The 24217-nt window shown below is 36.7% G+C and overlaps 1 protein-coding gene across 3 annotated transcripts in view; it reads right to left on the bottom strand.

Moving 5' to 3' along the window:
- Positions 1–5064: 5064 nt before the first annotated feature.
- The window catches only part of PHF14 (PHD finger protein 14), a 170410-nt gene continuing 151257 nt past the window's right edge, over positions 5065–24217 (bottom strand). For 2 of the 3 annotated variants that reach the window (XM_059818512.1, XM_059818514.1), the window contains one exon: positions 5065–5161. In XM_059818512.1, the coding sequence (XP_059674495.1) occupies positions 5087–5161 (75 nt within the window). In that variant the 3' untranslated portion in view covers positions 5065–5086. The remainder of the gene's footprint in view (positions 5162–24217) is intronic. The other variant, XM_059818513.1, reaches the window with a different exon arrangement.

Here is a 24217-nt window from a genome sequence, read left to right as displayed (position 1 = left end):
GAACCAGAAAAAAATGGGTCTCACTGAACCATTATCTGCTACTGCATTCATGGTATGCTATTAGTTCATCATTACAGCTCTTTCAAAAAAAACATGACTTGGCAAGAAAAAAAATTAATAAAAATTTGATCAGGCATAAAATGACTGTATTTTTTGCTAAAGTGCAGAACAATAGCACCATATAGGTATGGTATAGTTTTTGTTTTTATTCAGCTGTTTAGTATGCTGTAGGTATAAATGAGAGACTTAAGCCAAGCATCAAAACTGAGCCTTTCAGACGTTAATGCGATGATAGTTGTGTTATTATGAGCCTAATGATATCTAGTGCATACAAGAATACATAGGTGTCATGCTGGGAAACCAATGATCTGGCTCTCATTCTGACTGCAGGCAAAGAATATCTCATCAAAGCTATAAATTTCATGAGTCTGTTCCCAAATTTAAAACCCTTAAGGAAATGGCTTTCATGGTTCAGCAGTTTTAAAGGGTTGCTCTTACTTGGCTTTGTAACAAGGAAATTAATAGTTCTTCCAAAACAAATCAGAATTATGCCATAGCTGCATGCATTTTCATGCTGTTGCCTTCAGCATTTTACTTCCTTCTCCAGATAACATCGCTGCAGAATCCACATTGAATTCACCATGGGGAAACATTTATTACCTGCTATGATTTTGCACTATAGCCTTAGATAGGTGATAGAAGTCATTTACTCACTGCTATGTAAAAATTGTTTTCTTTAGGTCATGTGAAATAGAGTCAGTTTCTAATCAACCTTCACTTTTCACAGAGTAAAACCTATCCAGCCTAATGTCAGGGAGAGTTAGTTTCTGTAGTGTGATGCAGAGCAACCAACCAAGAGGTAGATGGCTTATGGGACTGCAATAACAAAGAAAAACTGAAGTGATACAGTTCTCTGTCAGTATGGGTTTTTTCCCTTTAAAAATTCTGCCTGTGCAAATATTGAAGCTCTTGAGAAGGAATAATCGTATTTAAACCATTTTCTTAATTTAAAGGTATACAAATGCTTTCTAATGAGCAGAAAATGAATATTGTCTTAGGATTAGCTGTTACATGTCGCATTTCATACATATAATGCACTACGACTAGTGCTATTCAGAAGAAAAAACATAAATGAGCACCAAATGTCCAGTGTAGCAATACATTTCAATATATCATTAACAAAATAACAAGAATTCTCATTTTAACCAGGAAGAAGTTACACATATATTGGGATTAAATATATATAATAAGATATATTTCCTTTTGTGTAGAATCCTTATGATTGCAAAACATTTTAGATCCAACTATTTTAATGCCTGTGGAGCTTCAAACAGGAGATTAACAGCATCTGTGTCAAAAGTAGCTTTGCTTTTTCAGCTCATGTCAATCATGTGGAGTCCTATCTTTAAAGTGAGAATGTAGCATTCAGAACAAGAATCCCTGAGAGAAAAAATTAGGTAATATACTAAGGAAATTCATTTTAACTAAGAGCAGACTATTGCATATCTATTTACAATACAGCATAAACCATACTCTTATAAATCGGAACATTACTCTGCAGGTGATTGACAAGAATTTCCACAACCCACATTGCTGACCCTCATATGAGGGAGTGGTGCAGGAGCCTAACAGGGAGTGGAAAGGTCAGACATTATTTTCCAAGAACAAAAATTACAGTAATAGACAAAATTTCTCTTATCTGAGGGTGAAGTGATTGTCTGTAACAGAAAACACAGTGTTGGGAGTCCACAAAATCCTCGATGGCCCACTGTTCCACAGGGGGGAAGGAGAAAACACAGAGGACTGAATGAAAATCAACAGTAATCCATCATAAAGTGTAAATAAATCAGTAAATTTGCTTTAATATGAGGAAAATGACAGTTTCTCCTCAAGCATGGAAAACGTAATTATCCCCTAAGCCACCCTAAAATAGCTATCACCGGTGCAAACAAGAAAACTGCAATTCTCAACTGGGGACCACCACCACTGCCATGCATGAGAGGGATGGAGTGGGAAACAAATAGTTCTCCATCTAGACTTAGAGAGCAGCATGTGATTCTTACTCTTAAATAACTGCATAGAGGGAGAGAGAATTAAATAAAAAGGACATTATAACTGGCTGCCCGGGCACATGTACATAGGGGTGTCTATGTATATTTACATACAAGGAATACACTGCTCCATAAAAACGGCTGTAACCAGCTGAATTAAAGCTGCCTAAACTTTTGCTCATCCCATCTCTAAGTTAGCCTTTAAGCATCTTCAGATAAGCTTCGAGCTTCACCCCACAGGAGCTACGCTGCTTTCAGTATCCAAGCTGGTTTGTGTTTGACTGCAGCGTGGGCATACCTTTAATAAAAGACACAATATTCTGCATAAGGTTTTCAACTTAATTCTGATGAAGAGCAACACTCAGAAGCATTGTGTCTTAGTCGTGTAGGACTGTTGCACTCATCTGCTTTACCCAGTGCGTTGTATACAAAAAACCTCTGGAAACTGAGAAAAAAATGGATGAGGAAAATGAAATTCATACTGGTAGCCTGAAAACTCAAGAATATACAAAAAAATCAATTCAAATTTTAATTAGATCAGAATCAAGATAAAGGAAAGAAAGTCACCTATTCCGTATAGTCTTTATTTGATCTTTATCAGTTAAACACCCCTCTCTTTAGTAAAAATGTCTACATACAAGTCATTAAATAGGTCTCCTCCATTTTTCTGGAAGGGATAAAGTTAGGACTGCCTTTTGATTCAGTCACATTTGTCTCACTTCAGCTCAAACCCATATGATTATGATACAGTGCTGATTATTATTATTTTGCAGTGAAAATCTCTAAACTCTGGTGTTTGAATTTTGAATTAAATAACTTAACCAAGTGACTGGTTTCTATTTATCAACACTGACTGTAGACTTCTGATGACTTACGTTGGATTTCTGAAAAAGGAGTTAACTAGAAGTATCATTTATGTCATTGTACTTTCACATTAAATTTTTAAGAATTTAGGAAAGACACAGAAATACTCCTTTTAAGCTCATCAGCGTTATGCATCAAATGGAAGCTTCTGTATCTTTCAATGTCTGTACCATTTTTCTCACTCAGGTGTTTGAGAGCTAATATATTGGAGAGTAATATATTTTCATACAAAACCTGAACACCGAATAACCACCTTTCTCATCTTATGCACCCGTACAGTCCCAGGCTGTCACAGAGCTTAGACTCACAGCAAAAGGACAAACCTGCTGCCATGGACAGAACAGAAATAGATTATTTTGCACGAATTAGATCCTATCTGCTAATTTCGGATAGGATAATTTTTGTGGATAAACCTAAACGCCAAGTGCACATGGGATGGGAGCAGGCAGAGAGGCTAAGACACTGCCATAGTCCATACCAGCCCGTAACTCCCCCTGCCATTATCCTACCTTTGTGTAAGCCCTGTGTGAAACCTCATTTTCTCACCTTTTCTTGTAAGTTGCTTTCCTGTCCTTTGAAATTCAGAGGCCTTTCATCCCTTTCCAATGGCAACCCTGCCCCTACTTCAGATCCTGATGAGTACTAAGCTCTGAGAGCTGACTTTGGCTTTCTGGGTTAGCCTGAAAAAAAGGAAAAACATTCACTTCGTTCTCGTCTCCCCTGTGATCCTACACACCACTGTGTAGAAAATGGTCCATAAGGTCCTGCGTGGTAAATCTGTGCTTCTGTCTTTCCTAAATCTGTCTCTTCCAGTGCAGTGAAGTCAAAATCATATTCCCCCTCCTTTCTGAGATGGCTACAGTGGTTGATTTGCACCAAACGGACCAATGCTGAATTTATTTTATATGCTAATTTACATGATAGCTGCATTCGTTAAAATGAGATTTAGTGTTATTAAACTCCTGTAGAGTAATTGTGATTGAAATTTGTCCACGAGCTACACACATTTGAACCTCATGAACCAGAAAAGAATTTATAAAAGATACTGCTTAAGCACAAGCATGTCATTTTTAAAATATCTGAAACAATAATTTATACAGACAGGATAAAATTGAAGATGAATACTATTTACAATCTGATTTAACACTCAATATACAGAGTAACAGTAAAAATATGGAAGAGTGGGAAAAGAGGTGAACTTTTTCAATTGCAGACGATTCATTTGTCCTAGAGCAAGATAAACTTCATGCACAGTACTTCAGTGAGTATTGCTCTAATCCTAAAACAGAAACAGTAAGATTTTTGGTTTCTTCATTGCAACCTGTGAAACTATTGGGCTATAAACCTACATCTGAGTTTCTTGTACTAACCTTCCCATTTACTGGCCTGCACAGGCTAAAAAGCAGAGGTAAATCGGAAATCAAAATGATGAGTACAGGAAGACGGAGTTTTTATTTTAAATTTTCACTACTCACTTAATGGTCTAATGACATAGCAAGAAGTTATTTTATTCTGTCAGAGTGGAAAGATTGGTATGAAGAAATTGGACCTGTGTAGGATGGCCTAATCAAGACAAAAGCATGACATTCATTAGGAGACAATGATCACGTGAAAGTGGAAAAGGTTTACATGGAAGAAAATTATTTACAACCACGTAAAACCAATTACTTAGGAAAACTCCCTGTACATACCAAAAAATCCTTGCCTCCACCCAGTCCTCAGCAACATTTATTTTAATCACTGATCAGAAGAAATTCCAGAACTCATTTAGTAGAACATATTTATCTAACTTTTAAGCATCAAAGCTCTTACTCAGAAATACCAAAATATGTCTTGAGTTATAACTATCCTTTAAGGATAAAATTGCTTTGTCGAGGAAAAAAAAAATTGACCTGTTTGCTTAGTAAATGCTATTAGTGATGAATAACCCATCAGCTTTCTATACTGTGTTCAAAAAGCTTTTAGAATTTTATTGGTATGGTGCTTAGTTCTGATAATTCAGCTTTTAATGCAATCAAGAATATCACCAGGAGCTACTTAATTAATTCCCCAGTGCAGCATGAATTTAATTTTCAATGACTTTATTGAGAACTTTTTTTGTTAATTTTACAATGAGAAACTATAACCACTGTTACACAACTTGCAAATATTTCAAACAAGACAGCAATCTCTTATTTTTTTGATTTTCTCTGTTCCAAATTCAGTTCCTGAGATGGATTTCCTGCCTCAGCTTCATCTTCATCTTCCTGTAAAAGAAAATGAAAACCTGAACATTAATCAACTTATTGAAGAAGTACACTTTTTGTGCTTATGCATATGTATAAATTCTGTACAGACTTTTGTCATCTTTTGCCTGAACAATAAGCATAAAAATAAGCAAAAAATGTCATTTATTCAAGCATTTGATTTTGCTCAAGAGTTGAAATAAAAATGATAAGGAATTTAAATAAGTCTAATCACCTATATTTACAGTAGAAAAATAATGTAATGAGTAAATATTTCACTGACCAATTTACTGGATGGTTACATAAAGAAATTACTAAACCGTACATGGATTACAAGATATTAAAATGTCTGCAGCAGACAATATTACACACCGTTCCTTTGTTCTTGACCAGAGGTTTCCACTAAATTACTTTCAAATGCAAGAACTTTCATCATTGTTCTAAAAATTACTTTTGAAAAGCATCTGCCATTGAAAAATATTTCATATTTTTGAGACCAGATACATTTACTTCACCATTTGATAAAAGACAATAAATTTAACTTCAGAGACACTTTATGTGCTGCAGCATTGTATTTTTGTCCCATCTAGCATATTTTCTTGACAGGTCTGCCAATTTTCCAATTACTTGTACCACCATATGTTATCTGAAGATCAGTCAGGTCTAAAATAGGAAACACGAGCATGTCAGGCAGCAGCATGCTTACAATATTCTACAGCTTCAGCTGCAAGAGTAGGGCTCATAATTCACTACAGGTTTCTCTGGTTCTCGTTGAAAAAATGAAGTGACATCATAATGCCCATTTCCGTAGGAACAGATACTATTTTGTGTCCAGTACAAAACTGTGACCTCCAAAGTACAAATTATGGAAGACTGAGAAAACTGTTTTATAAGGCAACTTGTAACCCATCGCATCATGAATAGTCCTTACCAGACATTCAGAGTATGGCCAGTTTTCTTGCCTGCTTTTTAATTCAATATACAGAGAATCTTCCTCATTGCAAAAACACAAAGGAGAAGAAATAAATAGACATTTGGGAATGAAGAAGCGTCCTGGCTGCCGTAACACCACTCACCACAAGTCAAAAGTTGAGAGAAAGGAAATGTCAGGGACATTAGGTGGGACCCAGGAACCCAGGGTGTAGTTTCCTGCTTTAAAACAGCACCTTCGTTCTTCTAGGAAAATAACTTTATCTTTTTGCATCCTAGTCCTCCTTTCACCATCAAAGGGTGTTTTGTAAGGATAAGTATGACAAAGATTTAGAGGTACAAAATATATAGGAAGATCACATGGGCAGCACAAAATAGAATAGCAATGGAAAATCTCATTTTAAAAAATGTGGTCTTGTATTATGTTACACAACACTAAAATAAAATTGAGAAGCTAGTTGTTCTATTAAAGAAACACACACCCCAAACCATTCTGCTTCTAAATCCTCCCTCCTTCTGGGGATAGGCTAGGCACTGAAAAAGTTACACAGTGTGTAACTAAGCTTAGATGTACTGCTTACAAGTGACGAAGAATATCGCTGAATAAAAAAGCCACCCACAGAAACTCTTGGCTGCTACAGAAAAACAGACATGTTCATTCATGAAGAACTTGTTAATAAAGGAACAGCAAATCTGCATGTTTCTGAAGGTCCTTACCTACAGAAGTTGTATCCCTACTGACCTCAATGGCAACTAATCCACCTCCTTAGCACACAACCTGCCATTATTCCAATGTCCTGACTTGTACTCCCTCATACAGAGAATACAAACCCTACACACACATTCTTTTCCCAGCACACTTGACATATTGCTTAGTCCTTCCTCCCCTAATAGAGGGAGCATGCAGAAATTTCAGAGACTACAGGGCCATACCTTCACTGAGGACTACAAGAGGGTGAAGGGATATTAGGCTCAATACTGAACAGCAGCTTCCCAAGTCTATTTTTTGCGGACAAAAGGGTTTTATCCAGTCAAAGAGGTTTTGTAACAGAATTTTCTGGCTTTGTGTAGGCTTGAAATGTTTTAATTCTGTGCTCATAAGGTCATGCTTGCTCTCTGGCAGATTTCCTAGGTTACAGCAGCAGCTACAGTGATCAATGTTTTCTTAGATGCAGAAATGTCCAGGATTTGCTCTGTGCAAATACTCAAGATGGAAGCATCCGCTTTGGGATATTTTGCAGTACCAATACTCCTTCCTATGTTCATCTCCTGTTGCTTCAACCAGGTAAAACATAGTCGAACAGGTAAAATCTACCAGCAGAGTATAAACTGGACTTATGTGGGCAGATTCCCACACTCAAGTCATCCAGGTCCCTAACCGGTATTTTGTTATTTTTTGTTATTTTGATATTTTTATGCACAAAAGCTTTCTGAATAGTATTGTATTAAACCATGCTCCACATAGGACATCTTGATTTTGTGGAGACACTTTTACTCCATCTCTGTTTTCCAAGAACAGAAAATCACATTTTATTTTGAAACAGAAATCTAAGTTTAGTATCTCTGAACATGGGTGACTGCTGTGCAAAATGCAGAGTAATGATGGTTGATCTTTCTCATAGTATGACTTATCAAGGGGAGAAAACGTTTTTTTGTGTCAGATATGTCTTCAGCCAGATCAGTTCCCAGACCTGTGCATTACCGCATTAACAACAGTGCCAGCACAAAAAAGATGGCAGAAATGATTGGCGGGGGACACTGGAAAGTATGAACCACAAGTTCTGGCACCCATGCAGCTTTCTGCCAGAAAAAAAGTTACAGCAGTGGGCTGAGAATGGCAAACTTACGAATGACTGAAAGTTATCAGAAAATTTTGAGACGTGAACTCCTATAAGAAGTGCAATATCACTGCTAGTATACTCAGGAATGATTTGATCTGGCAATTTAGAGCACACATATTAACTATACTCCAACGTGAAGACTCACTATTCTTTCAGTTTGCTGACAATGCAAAATTTCTATAAAATGTTTTATCTTTTTTTTAAATAGCCCAAGATGCATCCCAATGATTGCACACAGAATACTGAATTGGTTAGAGTTTCTAATGTCATTAATAATGCTCGAATTTTCAGCTAAATAGCCTATATAGCCTAATTATCAAGAAATTATGCCAAACAAACTGCAGATTAAACATATTTAATATATTTGGTTTACTAATTGCCAGCTATCATTATCATCATTATAATGCTTTTAATTCTGACGGATAGCAAAGGCAAACCTTTTATTTTCATGTTATCTGTTAAAAAACAGTCCATGATGGCAGTGTGTAAAGTTGGTATTACCAGTGGCTACATATCAGATGAAATACTGAATTCCAGTTTCTGTTTCACAGAAATGCAGTTCACATTATTTCTATTAATGTCTCACATCTCTATTTTATGTTATTATTTATTTTGCTTCCAGCCACCTATGACTCTACTGTCTAGTGCTTTCTGTCCTAAAAATTCTGAAACTGAGGACAGTCATTTTGATGTTAAAATGTTCAACGATCAAAGTAGTTTCTGCTAGCAGACGTCACAAATCAAACTTCTCTCTGTATCTTTTCTGACTACAGACAACCATAGGCTCGAATATTATACAGCGAATTTTGAACACACTCACCTAAAAGATGCATCAACACAGATCTGGTGACTTGTAAGAGTAGCAAAGGGAAGTGAAGCCCTCAAGACTGTATTACTACTCTTACTGAAAAAGTGCATTTAACAGCCCAAAGATTATTTTCCTCTTGAATGAATTTTACTAGTCTGGATTTGTCATTCTTTCAGATTTACAAAACCAACAGTGATAAGGAAAAGTACGAAGTGCTTTATAAAGTGCTGTTAAACCCAACACCCTGAATTGAAATGTCAGCTTAGTAGCTCCTTAAGCCACTGATGGCTGGACACCTCATCAGCGTCCTGATGATGCTGATGGACTGATGGACCTTCCACATCATCTTTTTTCCTACATCCTTTCCCCAGGCATCCCTCCTTTTCCCTGATGGAAACAAGGTATTGGATTAAAGGTTCCTCTGGATGTTATACAGATGTCTTCAAATGACCTACGGACATCTCTTCCTTCAAACTACTCAGTCTACACTTGGTAGCTGAGCATTTATGGGCCGCAGTAACAGAACAGGGCCAAGAATTTGAAACTGAGACCCTACAATCTGCCACCTAAATGTGTTGTGAATTTTTATTGAAGTATTGAGCATTCAATAGCTCTGCTGAAGTTAATGGGAATACTTCAAGATTAGATGGCTTTAGGTGCCAAAAACTAAAGGTAAGAAGCTGACTTTTAAGATCTTATTTCTGAAAATTTTGATCTGAGAGAGACTGTCATATAACTTCATCCCCTTTGAAAGCACTTCATCCCCTTTGAAAGCATGTTCAAGGTCAACTACAAATGGTGCTCTGAGCAGAGAATAACCAGTCCCACGTGGAAAGTTAATTTTGTAGTAATTATTCCAGAATAATCCCCTGGCATGAAAAATAAGTAAATAAATAGGGTTTGGGGTGTCCCTTTCTCTTTTTTTCTCTCTCCAGCCAATTTAATTCAAAATATCTGAGAATTTCTTTTTATTCCATTAGTTAATGATATGAAATCTGGAAGATGACAGTGAATTAGACAATTCTTAACTCTACAGGGAATCTGATACTACTCTGCATGTAGAACAGATCACATCTCAATTAACTGTGCTAGGAAATGCACCAATTCACAGATTGGTGCATTACACCACACCTGTAATTTCTAAAGTTGCATTACAAAGGTATACTTAATAATACAAACCTGCTGTTGTGAGCTTTGCAAACTGTAACCCATATTCTAAACTTAATAAACAGCTATACATTACAGTATGATGTAAATGAACATCTGAATAGTAAGAAACTATGCAAAACACAAAAATATCCTACGATAATGAGGGATGACTAATGGGTTCTCTATGCTATCACATAAACTAGAAATATCATCTCAAAAACGCTGAGGATCAAATTCAGATACTATTACTTTTCATAGTATCTTAACCCAAAAGAGCTGTAATATGACTAATATACTAAGCTCCAGTGAGGGCATCCAGCTGGTATTTCAACTCCTGCCTCACAGACTCTAGCTAGCAAAACACCAGTTGGAAGTAGGTAAAAATACTTCTAATACTCTTTAAAAATATAGCAGAAAAAAGGGACTCCAGAAAGTACGAGAGCTTTTCTTTGTGTATGTTAAAGTCTAGCTTTCCAATGTCACAGGCCAAATTTGGAGGAAAAGGAGTTTTGGGGCTAAAAACTGGGAGTTCAATCAGTCTCCCTGTTAAATCAGCAAAAGGTGAGCATCCAGCACTAAAATTCAAAAGTTATTTTTCTTCCAAAGCCTATGCTATCTTCTTCAAATGTATTACTGACAACCCTTATAATGAAGAATGGTGCAAAAATACAGAGTACAACTGGAACAGTTCTTTACCAATGGATATTAGAAGCAAATCTAAACTTCTTGTGATAGATGACAGTTTTCTGTCACCGTAGCTCTGCAGTGATAAGGCAGCTGTTTGTTTCCCAAGAAAAGGAGACCCTTGCTACATGGACCATTTTCATAGTGACAGCCTTGACAAGTTTGACATTTGCTTCATGAAGTATTCTGAAGCAGTCATCAAGAAAATGCCCCCTCTGGGACCCCTGGCAAGCTGACAGTCGTACCTTTCAATGCACATCTCCATTAAGTCTTACTGTCAAAGTCCACCAAATTCCTACAATGAAATCTCTGCTGATCTGGTACATAAAACTTACAGTATAATGTAAGTACATTATAATGTAAGTAAACGTGAGGTCAATTAACTGGAAGCAGCTCTCCACCCCATTTTGTTCAGTAAAAAGAGCAACGTTTAACTGTCGGAGGCTTCCTTCACCGATGCAGTACCTGGCATGGTGCTCTAGGTGGCAATGCAAGACCAGGAGAACTATTTTTATCCTCAAGCTCCTCTTAAGAAGCTACAAGCAGCTGCATGTTTATCACGAACTCTTTCCTTTAACTTGCACTGGTACGAGAACTTTAAGTCTTTTCGAAATGTTTGTCAATGTTCTGTATTTTCTATTTCCTTGTCTCTAATTCTGATTATACAGATAAATGTACCATTGCAAGAGCCCTTACAGTCAAATTTCATTTAATGCTTAGTATAGAAGTGGAATTTCATGCCAGATTTCAAATCCTCCATCTGTTTTTCTCCTTTTTAGGAGGCAACCATTCCACTGAGTGGCCCTTTTGGCTGACTGCCACTACAGTTGGGATGCTCTTGAAGGCAGGTGGTGTTTGAAACCCAACCATTGTTTTACAAGTTCAGCTGGTTCTCCTTGAAGAACTCAGAAGAAATGTTTTCTCTTTAACAATTGGAGTCTTTAAATGTTTAGGTTTATAAACTTTAGACTATCTATAAATGCTCAGATATCACAAACCTGAAACATCAACCAAGAAATAGATGAAAAGCAACTTTAACAGGATGTACTGGGCCTGTATGGGACGGGCCTCCTTAATTTCCACCCTGGTCTCAGAGTGTACCCTGCGTTAGTTCTCAAGCCTTCAAGTCTGACACTGTCCCAATTAAGATCCTTTCTAAGGCACATTTGTCACTCTGATAATTCTTACATCTGTGTATATACAAACATATATATGGAAACCACAATAGCATTTTCTACTTACGTGGCAATGTAGTAATTATTTTTATAAATTATAAATTAGAACAGAAAAGTTCCACTTATGTATACTCACAATACTACTACAGAATAATATTCCATAGCCTAGAAATGCATGTTCTAATCAAATCAAGATGATTTTAAATATTCATGGTTATATTCCCACTATATTTACATTTACTAAATTATAAGAAGCAAAACTGCTTCATGTTTGTATTCTTGATACTGAGAAATAAAATGGCTTCTTTTTACAATAGCTACATGAGAACAAAAGGTACTCAGGCCAACAATAAGGAATTAATAGCTCTTTTGAATGATTTTATTTCTAAGTACTATTTAATAAAAAAACCAAATTGGCTAATTTTTAACTGCTCAATTGTAAGACTATACATGTATCTTGGTAGTTACAAAACCATAGCTGAAGATTTTTTTTCATGTTTTAACTCTTTTCACAAATAAGTTTGGCTATAGACAGCCTTTTATCAAGAGGTCTCAACCTTCTTGGTTTCCAAAATTATTAACAACATTAAATAGAAAAGTAGGCACAACTGAGTTATATAAAAACAATTCTGTAAGCTACAATCAAGAAGTGCTGCCTATATTCGAAGGCAGCTGAAAGACACTCTAAACATCACTGAAGTACATGTTTTTAATGGAAAAAGATAGTACTACCATACAAAAGGAAAAAATTTATTTCAGTAACAGAGAAGATCTAGACCCATAAAAATGTTTTAGGAAAAATGAGTGCATTGCATGCTTCTGACCAAAATTAATTAAGAGTTTTAATGTTTTACGTTTCCACCATAATTCTTTAAATGGTGCATTTATTTCATAGTAATAAACACTCGGTTCATTAAGTAAAGTTCAAAATCTGTGTTACTCGCTACATTTAACAACCTTTGGCCCTCTTCTTCAGTATTTCTTGATTCAGGCTTCCAAAGCATTGAATAAGCAATTGAGGAACACAATTAAATTTCATGACTCTGCATATTTAGGATTCTTAGTTCATTGAAGACAAGGGGCAATTAATCTACCATTCTATACTGAATTCCAACTTCAGTGAGCCATGATAGATACTGAAATGAACTTACAGGAAATGCTTAATTAAATTACTGTAAAAAGCATAACCAAAGTTTTTTCTTTCCTTATGATGAAAGAAAATGCATATTTAGTTAGAAAAAAAATATACTGACTGCTGTATTATAATTTTAATAACTTGTGAATTCATGAAAATATTGCTATAATGTGACAGCTAACAATTCAGAAGCTTTTTTTTTCTCCTTTCTTTTATATTTCATCAGAACATTTCACCTGAGTACAGCCATGAAATTCTGTTCAGGCTCAAGGCGTAAAAGATGGCATTAATATGATGACATAAGAGTCTGAATGACACAGCAAAGTCCCTTATTATAGTCACCTATTTTCCAAAATGTGATATAAGTAAATGCTGTAAAAATGGCTTTACATTTGTTGTAATACTGAATGCCTATATTTAGTCACAGTCCATGAACTTGCAAAGAAAACTGATAGAAATGGACGAAGCTGTAGAAGTAGATGGAGGATAGGCTATGACAGCAAATAGAACCTGTCCTACTGAGGAAGAAATCAGAGATGGAAGAGACTTTTGATTTTTAAAAAAAAAACACAATTCCTTTCAGTAGTCCCACCAAAAACATACTGACATTTAAATTCAGAATCCAACAACTATAACTAGACAGACATTTCAATGATTTCAACATCCAGTAAATAAAATCCCCAAAACAGCATTCTAGGCTAGGACCACATCCATATCGTCACGTTCACAACCCAGACCTACACCTTCCCTGCTGTTACCATTCATTTAAACTACATTAACGCTAGCACTGCAGACCTACCCAGACATCAAAAATCATTCCTTTACAAGCTGTTTAAACATGCTTTTAATTTGACAATATAACCCAAACATTTGGCTATGGACCTGAAATCAAACAAGACAAGAAATCTATGGCTTTAGAAGTTGTAATTCAGTTGGTTTGATGGCAAAGGAAGGCTTGTAGATTTGTTTGGTTTCATATTGTGACTTTATTTCTGTATTTGAAGGTAGAACTTACTGTTCTGATACTGTAACAATGCCTGAACAGTCCTGTTTCATAACAATAGATCAACAGTTGTATTTGAACGATCAAGCATGTACTGGTAATCAACACATAGTCAATGTTGAGTCAAAATTGTAAAATTTAATATACCAAGGTTTCAATAGTTTCAAGCTGATCAGCTTCTAAATTAAAAAACGAATGTATTAGGTTTAACAGTAGAATGAATTGTCTTCAACCTCCACTTGTCTTTGCATTTCCAAGGTTCTAAAGCCAAATGTTATTTAATTCAGTGTGTATACTGAAGAATGTTTTGGTAATTTGTCATGATAGCGATGTTGCTTCACTGTAATTTTTTGAAGTCAGAATCTGATGAAACTCTTTCAATTGGAAATAATGCAATGTTCCACCATTTAAGGTAACACTATCATCAAAATGAACTTCGCAAAAACCTGCCCTGTCAAAGCAGCATCTGCCTCCAAACACACACTGATATCCTTCCAAATTTTTTTCTCTAACAGTATTTATGCGCTTTGTAAAAAAAAAAAAGATTAATTGCCTTTCAAAAATTTAGAATCAAATTAATTGACAAACCTCACCTCTGTGCAGGTAGTCACCACAAACAAGACTCCTTACAGGTCCATGGTGCATTTCTTTCTGATAAATCTAGAAGTTATTGTTTCACTATAGTACATCAAAGCCATCTTGTGGTTTGTCAACAGCTTGCTTCCCATCTCTCCCCGCCCTCCAATAAATCACATCTAACTTTGTTAGAAGAGTGGGAGAAAAAATACTTTGATGTGTATCAATTACTGAAAAGCTATATTCTAAAAGATTCCCAAAGCTAGGGAAATTTGGCTATAACTAATTAGTGTTGTGCATATTTATGGTAGAAGAGCTCATTACAGAGTTCACATTATAAATCATTATTTATCTACTTTTTCCTTAAAACACTGAAGCCACTTAATATAATTTGTTGAAGTACCTTTTGAAGTTCATTAAACGCCATTCCTCACAAGACTACTCACTCAGAAGGTTTTTTGTCTCCCATTATGTTATAACACAGTGCTTCCAAGACATAATATTTAACCATTAAGGGCCACAACTTGCAAACACATATATATGCATCGTTACATTAAACTCATATGATCACTGAACTGAACAGTACTATTTACTGGGGTTATGTATGAAACATACTGTAGAACAAGGCTTCTCTGGAATGGAACACTGAATCTAAACAGCCCCTGGATCAATCATGGCATTTCGATTATGGGCATTTAAGAGGAAGTTGAGGCTATTTTCAGAGGGCTATTTTTTCCTGAAATCCTAGTGCTGCCAGTCAGCTGCCTCTAAAGAGTTTCTGCCCAGCACCTTACGGAGGGTTAGCAATGGCCCCACAGCGGTCTTTGGTAGTTGCTGCTCTCTGCTCTTGTACAACAGCTGCTCTTGTAACTGTCGGTTTTACCTAAGAATTTCAAGCACATGCTTACATATTCACTCCTTTTACTTAGTTGCAATCTATGTGTCTGGTTTTATTCATTGGATTTTCTCTTTCTGCACATACAGGAGCTCCAGGAATCCTATATCATGATTCTAAGAGTTATCAGACAGTAACTATTTGACTATTTTCTGTTTAATGATGATTTAAGATAATCATCGAATGTCTCCTTTACTCACAGAACAGAACAGGTAGTAAAAAAAAAAACAGCTTACGTAGAAAAAATAGGCTCATGTTCTCCTGTGGCAAATACCACCTAGTATTTGATACAATTTTGCCTGCTTCCTCTCGCCTAGAGGTACCTTAGACAACGCAACACATCCAGAACTACAAAAGCCTGTAGCATTGCCATTTAAATCAGCATTTAAATTTAGAAACAAACATGTAACTATACTACCTCATCTTACAATATGATTTTAAAATAATTATTAAGGATATGAAGACTATGAAGAAAATACAGCAAATGCTGTCTATTATTTTGGTAAACCAAAAAATCAAGGACCTTATTCTTCCTATATTAATTGGTGCTTCCATTTGTCTGTCAGTATTCTCTTCTAACATCAGTGACAGTTACTGGCCTTAATCATTTGTGACTGGAACCGGACTGAAGTATTGTCAATTCATTTACTTTCAAGGAAACATTTCAGGAGGTAAGTTCTGAAAAAGGAAAACCTGAAAAATTTTCTTACCTGTTGCTTCCCTTGTCCATTCAAAACCCCCAAAATGATGTCTGTTAAGACCTGGATATAGAAAGGTCTCTAGCTCCTTCCAAGATTTTGCTGTTCAATTTGATAAATTGTAATATATTGATATAATATTTATTTAACTATAATACCAATTAATAAACTGATTCCCAGCTAAGTCATATCAAGCCACATACTGTACAAACACATCTGGAGAGTCTGATATTGCGGAGTCTAAAATCAGTTATGAAAAAAAATGAAAGAAGAGAAGGACAAGAAGTAAAACATAATAAAAGCTAAGTGGTCAGGATAATAGGCATGTATCCCAATCACATTTTTGTGCCAAGTATGGTTAATAAATGAAGAATAATTAAAAAGTGATTATCATCAAAATTATATCTATAAACTATTTAATATAGAAATATTTTACATTTCTTTATAGAACAAATATATTGACCATACATGACAGAAAAAAACCAGACAGTTATTGCAGATGTTTTATCAAAACAGTACTGGGCCTTATGGAGTCAGTCTGTAGAGGTCTGCTTCTGTGGGGGAAACAGAGTTGAGGTCAAGGTGAGAACTCCCCATATGAAGCATGGTGTGTGGAGAAAGCTGAGAAAACTTCTGGATAGTGAGCTGGAAAATGTCACTGAAGGAAAGGAAGAAATGGAGGAGTGGTATGTAATAGGATTTATAATCTAGAGGAGGGTCACTAACAGAAACAAGGATAAAGCTAATAATGCATGCGTCCATGGTAAAGCAAGGTCTGAAACTCAGATGAGGAATTTCTCGGCTAAAATCTCTGACATTTGTCCCCCTGCTATAATACGTATTCGGCCTGGAGGGCATGGAAATTGAACTCGCTGCTACATTAAAGAACTTATCCGTAAAATGTGAATAATAATACTTTCAATGTCAGGATGGAGCTCTATGCATGAAAAGATTTATATAAGTGCTAAGTGCTGTCATTGTTATTACATTCAGAAAGTACAGAAGGCTTTAAAAGCATTAACTTTTCCAGTGCAGAACATCACCTGTTCTTTCTGAAACCAGCAAAAAAGACATAAAATGAGTGCAGTTATTGCAAGCGATTGTCTGGTTCTAAATTCTGATGCATATTTTTTGTCTCTAGGAAAAGTAAACAACCATTAATAGCTGGAATTTTATGATACACAACATGGTATAATATGCGGCAAGCTATAAAGCATATGAAAAACAGTTCTCCTTCATATAAACTTGTTTTTCATCAGGAAATTATTTAATTGGAAAGACGCTTTGAGAGCAATCAGAAGGCAATGCATAAAAAAGGTGTCTGGTTTGGAATGATGAAAAGAGAATGGAGTAAATTTTTAAAACATAATGAAATAAGGAAGTAACTACCAAGTCAGCACTAGTACATCAGCCAGCGGGATCAAATGAAATTCAGGTGTTTATTCCTCTTTTTCAGAAGGACAAGTACCTGCTCTCCAAGGAAGACCAGATCCTAATAGCATTTAAGTGGTAGTTAATATCCCCTCTGTGAAAGCTGCAGTGGTCAGCTTGAGTTAGATCAGTTTCTTTTATGTGAATATACTTTCATGTTTAGTCTGTCTTGTATCATGTGATGATAATTGTTAAGGTTGTGGCCCAGAATTACATCTTTGGGTGCACAAACTTTTGGATATTTAATATCTGATTTTGGATTTTTAAAATGTATTGTTTATGTCCTGTCTTGTGCTTACGATCCAAACTTTGCTGTTTAGTCAATGGACAGTGGAAGTTTCACACACAACATTCCCTTCATCCAAGAACAGCAATAATTCATTTGCCCTATCAACACAACATTTTCAGATATAGCAAGCATTGCCTATCTATATAACCAATTTTTCCTCTTGAAAAATCTTTATTTCACGGAGATAAATCAAAGGCAGTTTCTTTCATATATTTAAAACTTTAATTAAGGAGCAGAGCTATTGATACTGCCCAACAGGTTAAAATACTTGCTCTGAACAGAGCTGTCACCAATACAGTATTTACATTTACAAAGTGATTTCTGCATGAATGGGATTGTTCCAGGCTGAAAACAACATTTTTAATACCATAAACAAACAAGAGATGAATGCACAAAATGAACTGTTTAACAGGGGTTTATGTACCCCCTGTGCATTGTATTTGGAAATGAAGTCCTTAAACTCAGAGGTAGAGGGATTCTCCGTGGATTAGAAGAGAGTCCTTTCAGCAGCATCCTTTTATACAAAATTTGGCACTAACACTCTGTTTGCTTCAGCAAATGACTTCACGCTTTGTCCTTTTAATCCAATTTTCACCTTAATATAGACCAAAGTGTAGTGAAAATACTGAAAGAGGATGCCTGGAAATGAATTGCTTTAGAAATCTAATCCAGGCGGTAATCCAATCCCGCACAGTCTGCCCCTCATTAATTGAGAAGTTTAACCCACAGATAGCTTCACATGAACCAGCACTCAGAACTAGCTATAACCAGATATAATTATCAGACATCAAGACAGGACTCAACAAGGCAGGTAAGAGGCTAAGGCTGACAAAAAGAAGAGGAACAGGCACTCTATTGAAAGCCACAATAATTGATTGCAACACTTACCCTAACTTGAATAGCTCGGATTTGTAGGTTATTACGACATTAAGAACTTTGCTGGTGTAGCCCATAAGTGTTTAAGCTACCTTGTTCAGCAAGAGCTTCCTCATTAGCAGGTATTATCTCCTCTTTTCTATAGGCCAAAGCACCCATGCGTACCTTAAACAGCTGCCCCACAGCAGACAGGAGCCTGTTTAGGAAACCCTTATGCATATTTCACTGCCATGGAAAACAGTAATTTCCTAGTCAATGAACATTGCTACTTTTGTTTTTTCTTTCTTAGACTGATTAACCACAGGGAACAACTTGGACAACGTCCTGAAAACGACAGACACTAGTGGACGCCAGCGGCTTGTCACCTATGTGTCCCGGCAAAGAAGGGCCAGAAAACCAACGTCACTGTGTCTCCCTTGCAGAAGCTCTGGGTCCATTGAAGACTCAAAGGCAACATAATGTTGCTGCTCATTGCTTGTGGATGTGATGCCAGACTTTCTGTCAGCGCGGTGAGATTGACCAGGTATTTAAATCAAAAATAAAAACCCAACAATCTTTCAGTAACTTAAACATGATGAAAGCATACCACTAAGATACTCCCATCACAATATTCAGTGCCACATACCTTTTTATCCTAGCCAAACTAGTATCTATTCATAGAGGCCTCTGTCTTTAACTTATGCCTTGAGCAGGAGCAAGAGAAAGAAAACAATACCTACCCATATTAAAAGCAGATATCAATAAACTAATGCATTACAGTCCCACAACTCAGTCCCACAACTTCTGCAGAAACTGCAGAAAGCACAACGCAAGTGAATTGGTTGCCAGAGCTCGCTGGCAGCTCACTCTAACAGCCTTCAATACCTAACTGAAGATCTCCTACTTCCCTTCACAGTGGGAAAACATGGCAAATATATGCCAAGGGTAGGTAACTCAAGTTAATTCTGTAGTCAGGGGATCCATGCTAAGTCTTCAACTGGCTACTGCTGGCAAAAAGGAAATGGTATTTTCTACCATTTGTGAAACAAGCATTTTCTTAATGCAGTTTCTTTTGCATAGCCAAACTTGTCAGTTTTACACACTTCTCCACAGAAAGGTAAATTGTTCCTTAATAATTTCTACAATTTCTCCCAAGATATAAGGATTTTGTTTATATAGGATATTTCAAAGTTAAGCTGGTAGAAGCACAAAATTGTGCAGGAAGGAAGAAGAAGATGACCCAAGAAAATGGAAAATACATTTCCTGGCAATATTCTTTCCAAGGTGATTTGAACTGCATTTTGCCTTCACTGGCTCTCAGCAATAAGCTAGTATTCTTGTTTAATGAAAAGGATTTGCATTCCTGGCTTATGTAAAAATACAGGCTGTATCTGTGATTCTCTTTTTCCTGTTGTTTCTCTGAGTGATCGAGGTGAGAGCTAAGATTTTTATTTTGTCTGAATAGTTTCATTAAATGCAACACAGCCCTCCCTTACTTCTTGGGTAAAGTCCCAAATATATTTTTTCAAGTCTTAACCACTGATACAAAGAATAAAAGAGAATTTTCTCCATGCCCATTGGGTTGTTTGGTTTTGAGCTGATAGCTTTAGACAAAAGCAGGTGAAAATAACATGTCTCAAGGCCGTGCCACTTTCCTCCCACAAACTATTTTCTTTTTCTCAACATGTGTAGAACTTCACCCTTTGGTGGATGTTTCACCGTCTTCAGGCTTGTTCCCTTCTAGCTTTCACAGTCCACTTCACAAAATTCTCATCTTTTTAATCAGGAAAGATCCTGAAGATCCTTAGGATAATGCTTAAAAGCTTCTTGATATCCTTTTCTTTAGACACAAGCTCTTTTTTCTTTGTTCCTGTTCTCTGTCTACTTCCTTAAAAGACCATCTTCTCTTAGTATAAGAATAAGGTAGAAATAACCGTTTACCACTTACAGATATGTTCAAGGTGGGGTGACTGAGGAGATTTTCTTAGCAAAGAAATATCTGGCAGTTGTTTTGCTTTTTTTAAGTTCTGAATCATAATTTTTCCTCTAATCTGATATTTAAGAGAATCCAAGAGGAAAATCTGAAACAGGCAGCAGTCTCTCTCTCTCTAAATAATTAGAAGCATGTTTAGGGACTACGGCAATCTGTTCCAACCAGAAAACGACCATCTATGGTGTCCATTTTGTAATGGTTGACATAGCACTGAATATTTCACTGATAAATGTAATTTTCAACGCAGTCATCTGTCATAAAGACCTTTTAAGCCAGGAGTCCTTTTTTCTGATAGGGAATATATGAAACAATATTTAACCTCAGGTTTATTCTGTTGAGCAACATACTTTATCCACCTCACCAGGAGTGACTGGCAGTCTAAAAATTAAACATTTCAGATGATACAACACAACACAGAAATTAATTTTCCAACTGACTATGTGTTCATTTTTTTCTTTGTTTGTTTGTTTTAAATGACAGTCCACCTGTCTATTCCATAACCAATAACAGCAGTTGCAAGACTTCAGTCCTTATTCTCTCCTTTGGGAAGAGAACTAGTCCATGACTAAATCACTAATCCTCGCGTAGCAGCATCCAGTCACTACTCATTCCAGTACTTTATCTTATTTTTCTTCTATACCTGGAAAATTAAGCTTCCAGTCTTTTCATGCAAAAGGAACTGTCAAAAACTGAAAAATTTTAGTGGTGTTGAGATGGGGTGGAGCAGAGAACTCAAGTCACATTGTACCGGTCTATTTGCTGGTAAGCTGTTACATCAGCTTAAATGCTTTTTAGACACAGTGACAGATTTCTATCATCACTTTCATAAGCCAAACTTTTAAATATTTTAGAACTCCCATCACATTGATGTTTCATCACTCTGAAAAAAGATTTAGATTCTAACAGTGATAATAGCAGCCTTTGTCTCAAGTGTTACAGATTTTCTGAGGAATACAGAAGGTTCTGATCATATTTATATCAACTGAGATAATTTTTCTAACTAAATTTTATAGATAAAACCATCCTGCTTTCACCATGCCAGATGCATATTCCCCACTAATCCAAAAATGTTAAATGCATAATTGAATTTCCTTTCCTTAGGGCATATGATTTCATAACCTGCAGCAGGAAAGGATAAGAAGAGTCAATTGACACCAAAATGTCATGCCTGTCCAAATAAATGAAAGGCCATATCTCCTCAATAGTTTGGCTTGTGCATCATTCTCCTGCTTTCTACATTAACGTTTATAAAGCAGTGATCTATCAAGCCCTGCAAAATCAAGCAGTAGATACTCTGCAGTTAATAATTTTTTTCAGTCTCTGAGAAGCACACTCAAGCATACGTGGTCTAAGAAATTAGCACTTAAGAAAGCCCTGGGTATATTCCTCCTGAGTGTCTCCACTGAAATACCACTTTCAAATGCAAGACTGGCTACTTACAGCTAGCTGGAATGCTTTATGAAAAGAGCAATCTGACTTTACTTCTGACCAATGGTAGGCTTCCTTAATGAAGTTTTTTGGTGCTAGAAGATGTGAAGCAAGCTCCTCACAGAGCATTGTGAAGATGTGAATTCTGATTCTGAAATTCAGAAGTCACCACCAGTCAATTGAAGTCTACTAGATTATATGATCCTGGAGTTTGCTTGCCTAAGAAGTATTGCTTTATGTTTGAAAAGTATGAAGGAAGCAGCAGTTCACTGTGCCTGCTCAAACTGCCATGAAGGCGTCATACTTGTTCTGCAATGTAGGCAGGCTCCCATGGTTCATGAAGGGATGAAGACAACCAAGTATTTCTCAGTATTTCCATTTCAAAGCGCAAAAAGCTGATTTGTAATGAAGTCAATTCACCTAATGTATCCACTTTCTTGGAACAGAAAATACTGAGGCTTTTCCAGAGCGAGAAAAGCCTCTGCTATAGGGCAACTATATGCATTGGTAGCCTAATACAGTTTTTGTCTGATGAACTTGTCCCACAGTATACCAGAAGCCCATTCTTTGAAAGATGCACTGTGAATGCTAAGTTGCTAGCATGCCTCTTCATAGCCAAAAGCCAAACGCATGTGACAGCCTAACAGGAGTGCCTGATTTCTAAAAGGTATGACCTCATACTTCAATATAGACATATCCTCATATAGTATCTCTCTTATACTGAAACAGAAATAAATATTTTAAAGGAAAGAACAGTGGACTATTGTGAATTCTAAGTTCTTAGCATGCATTCGATTGTATGCAAGCAACTGAAAGCTCTAGATAGTTCTCCAGAAACAGATCCATACAGATGCAGACAGATGGATTTTTTTGAATGAAATGCTGAGTTTATTGATTCTGAACTGTGTGTTGTGCACCCAGTCAAGGTTTATTTTCAATATCAAATGTCTTTGTTTTGAGTAGAACAACACTGAGACAAAAACTTTTACCCTAAAAAAAGTTTACAATCTCATTTGGCGCCATCGGTGGAAAATGGAATGATTCAACTGACTTCCTGCCTTTATTACTACTAAGTTACTCACATTCTTCATAAGGTAAGAGGACCCAGTGGATCTGCAGGACAAGACCAAATATAAATGGTTGTCTGCTGTCCAGAAAATAACGATCTTTCTAGTATTATGCTCCTTGTAAATCGAGTGTGCAGAATTTATAGATAGAAATGTGATCAATGCCATTGCCTCTCTCTAACAAGCAGTGGAACCTACCAGTTAAAGGAGGTTCTCATCCTGAGTGTAGGCAGCTTGTTTGGGTTGAAGCACTGTGTTATTTCGAGGCCTCCTGAGGTGACTGACCAAAATTCAGCATACATAAACAGCATAATCTTAAAAAGGATGCCTAAAAACCTGAATGAAATGTGAACAGAGCTAATGAATTCATTTTTATGTGGTTTGATACAGAACCACTGTTCATTTCAATGACCATGACTTAGATTCATCTTTCCTGTGTTTGACATCTCTGAAAGTTAGACAATTTGCTTACACAAGATGCACTTGCTGGCCAGTAGGAGGAATACCCAGAACAGAACTCATCAACCTTATCTTCCACATTGATTTTAGGATGGGATAGTGCAATAATTCCCTAATACATTGTCGTGGTTTAACCCCAGCCGGCAACTAAGCCCCACACAGCCGCTTGCTCACTCCCCCCAGGTGGGGTGGCGGAGAGAATCGGAAGAGTAAAAGTGAGAAAACTCGTGGGCTGAGATAAAGACAGTTTAATAGGTAGAGCAGAAACCACGCGGAGAAGCAAAGCAAAAGAAGGAATTCATTCACCACTTCCCGTCAGCAGGCAGGTGTTCAGCTATTTGCAGGAAAGCAGGGCTGCATCATGTGTAACGGTTACTTGGGAAGACAAACGCCATTACTCCGAATGTCCCCCCCTTCCTTCTTCCTCCCCCAGCTTTATATGCTGAGCATGATGTCATATGGTATGGAATATCCCTTTAGTCAGTTGGGGTCAGCTGTCCCGGCTGTGTCCCCTCCCAACTTCTTGTGCACCCCCAGCCTACTCGCTGGTGGGGTGGTGTGAGGAGCAGAAAAGGCCGTGACTCTGTGTAAGCACTGCTCAGCAATAATGAAAACATCCCTGTGCTATCAACACTGTTTCCAGCCCAAATCCAAAACTCAG

This window comes from Gavia stellata, chromosome 6, assembly GCF_030936135.1.
Source record: "Gavia stellata isolate bGavSte3 chromosome 6, bGavSte3.hap2, whole genome shotgun sequence".
In the NCBI taxonomy this organism is placed as follows: Eukaryota; Metazoa; Chordata; class Aves; order Gaviiformes; family Gaviidae; genus Gavia; species Gavia stellata.
Note: the sequence above shows the minus strand (reverse complement) of the source record. Positions and strands in the feature narration are given on the sequence as shown.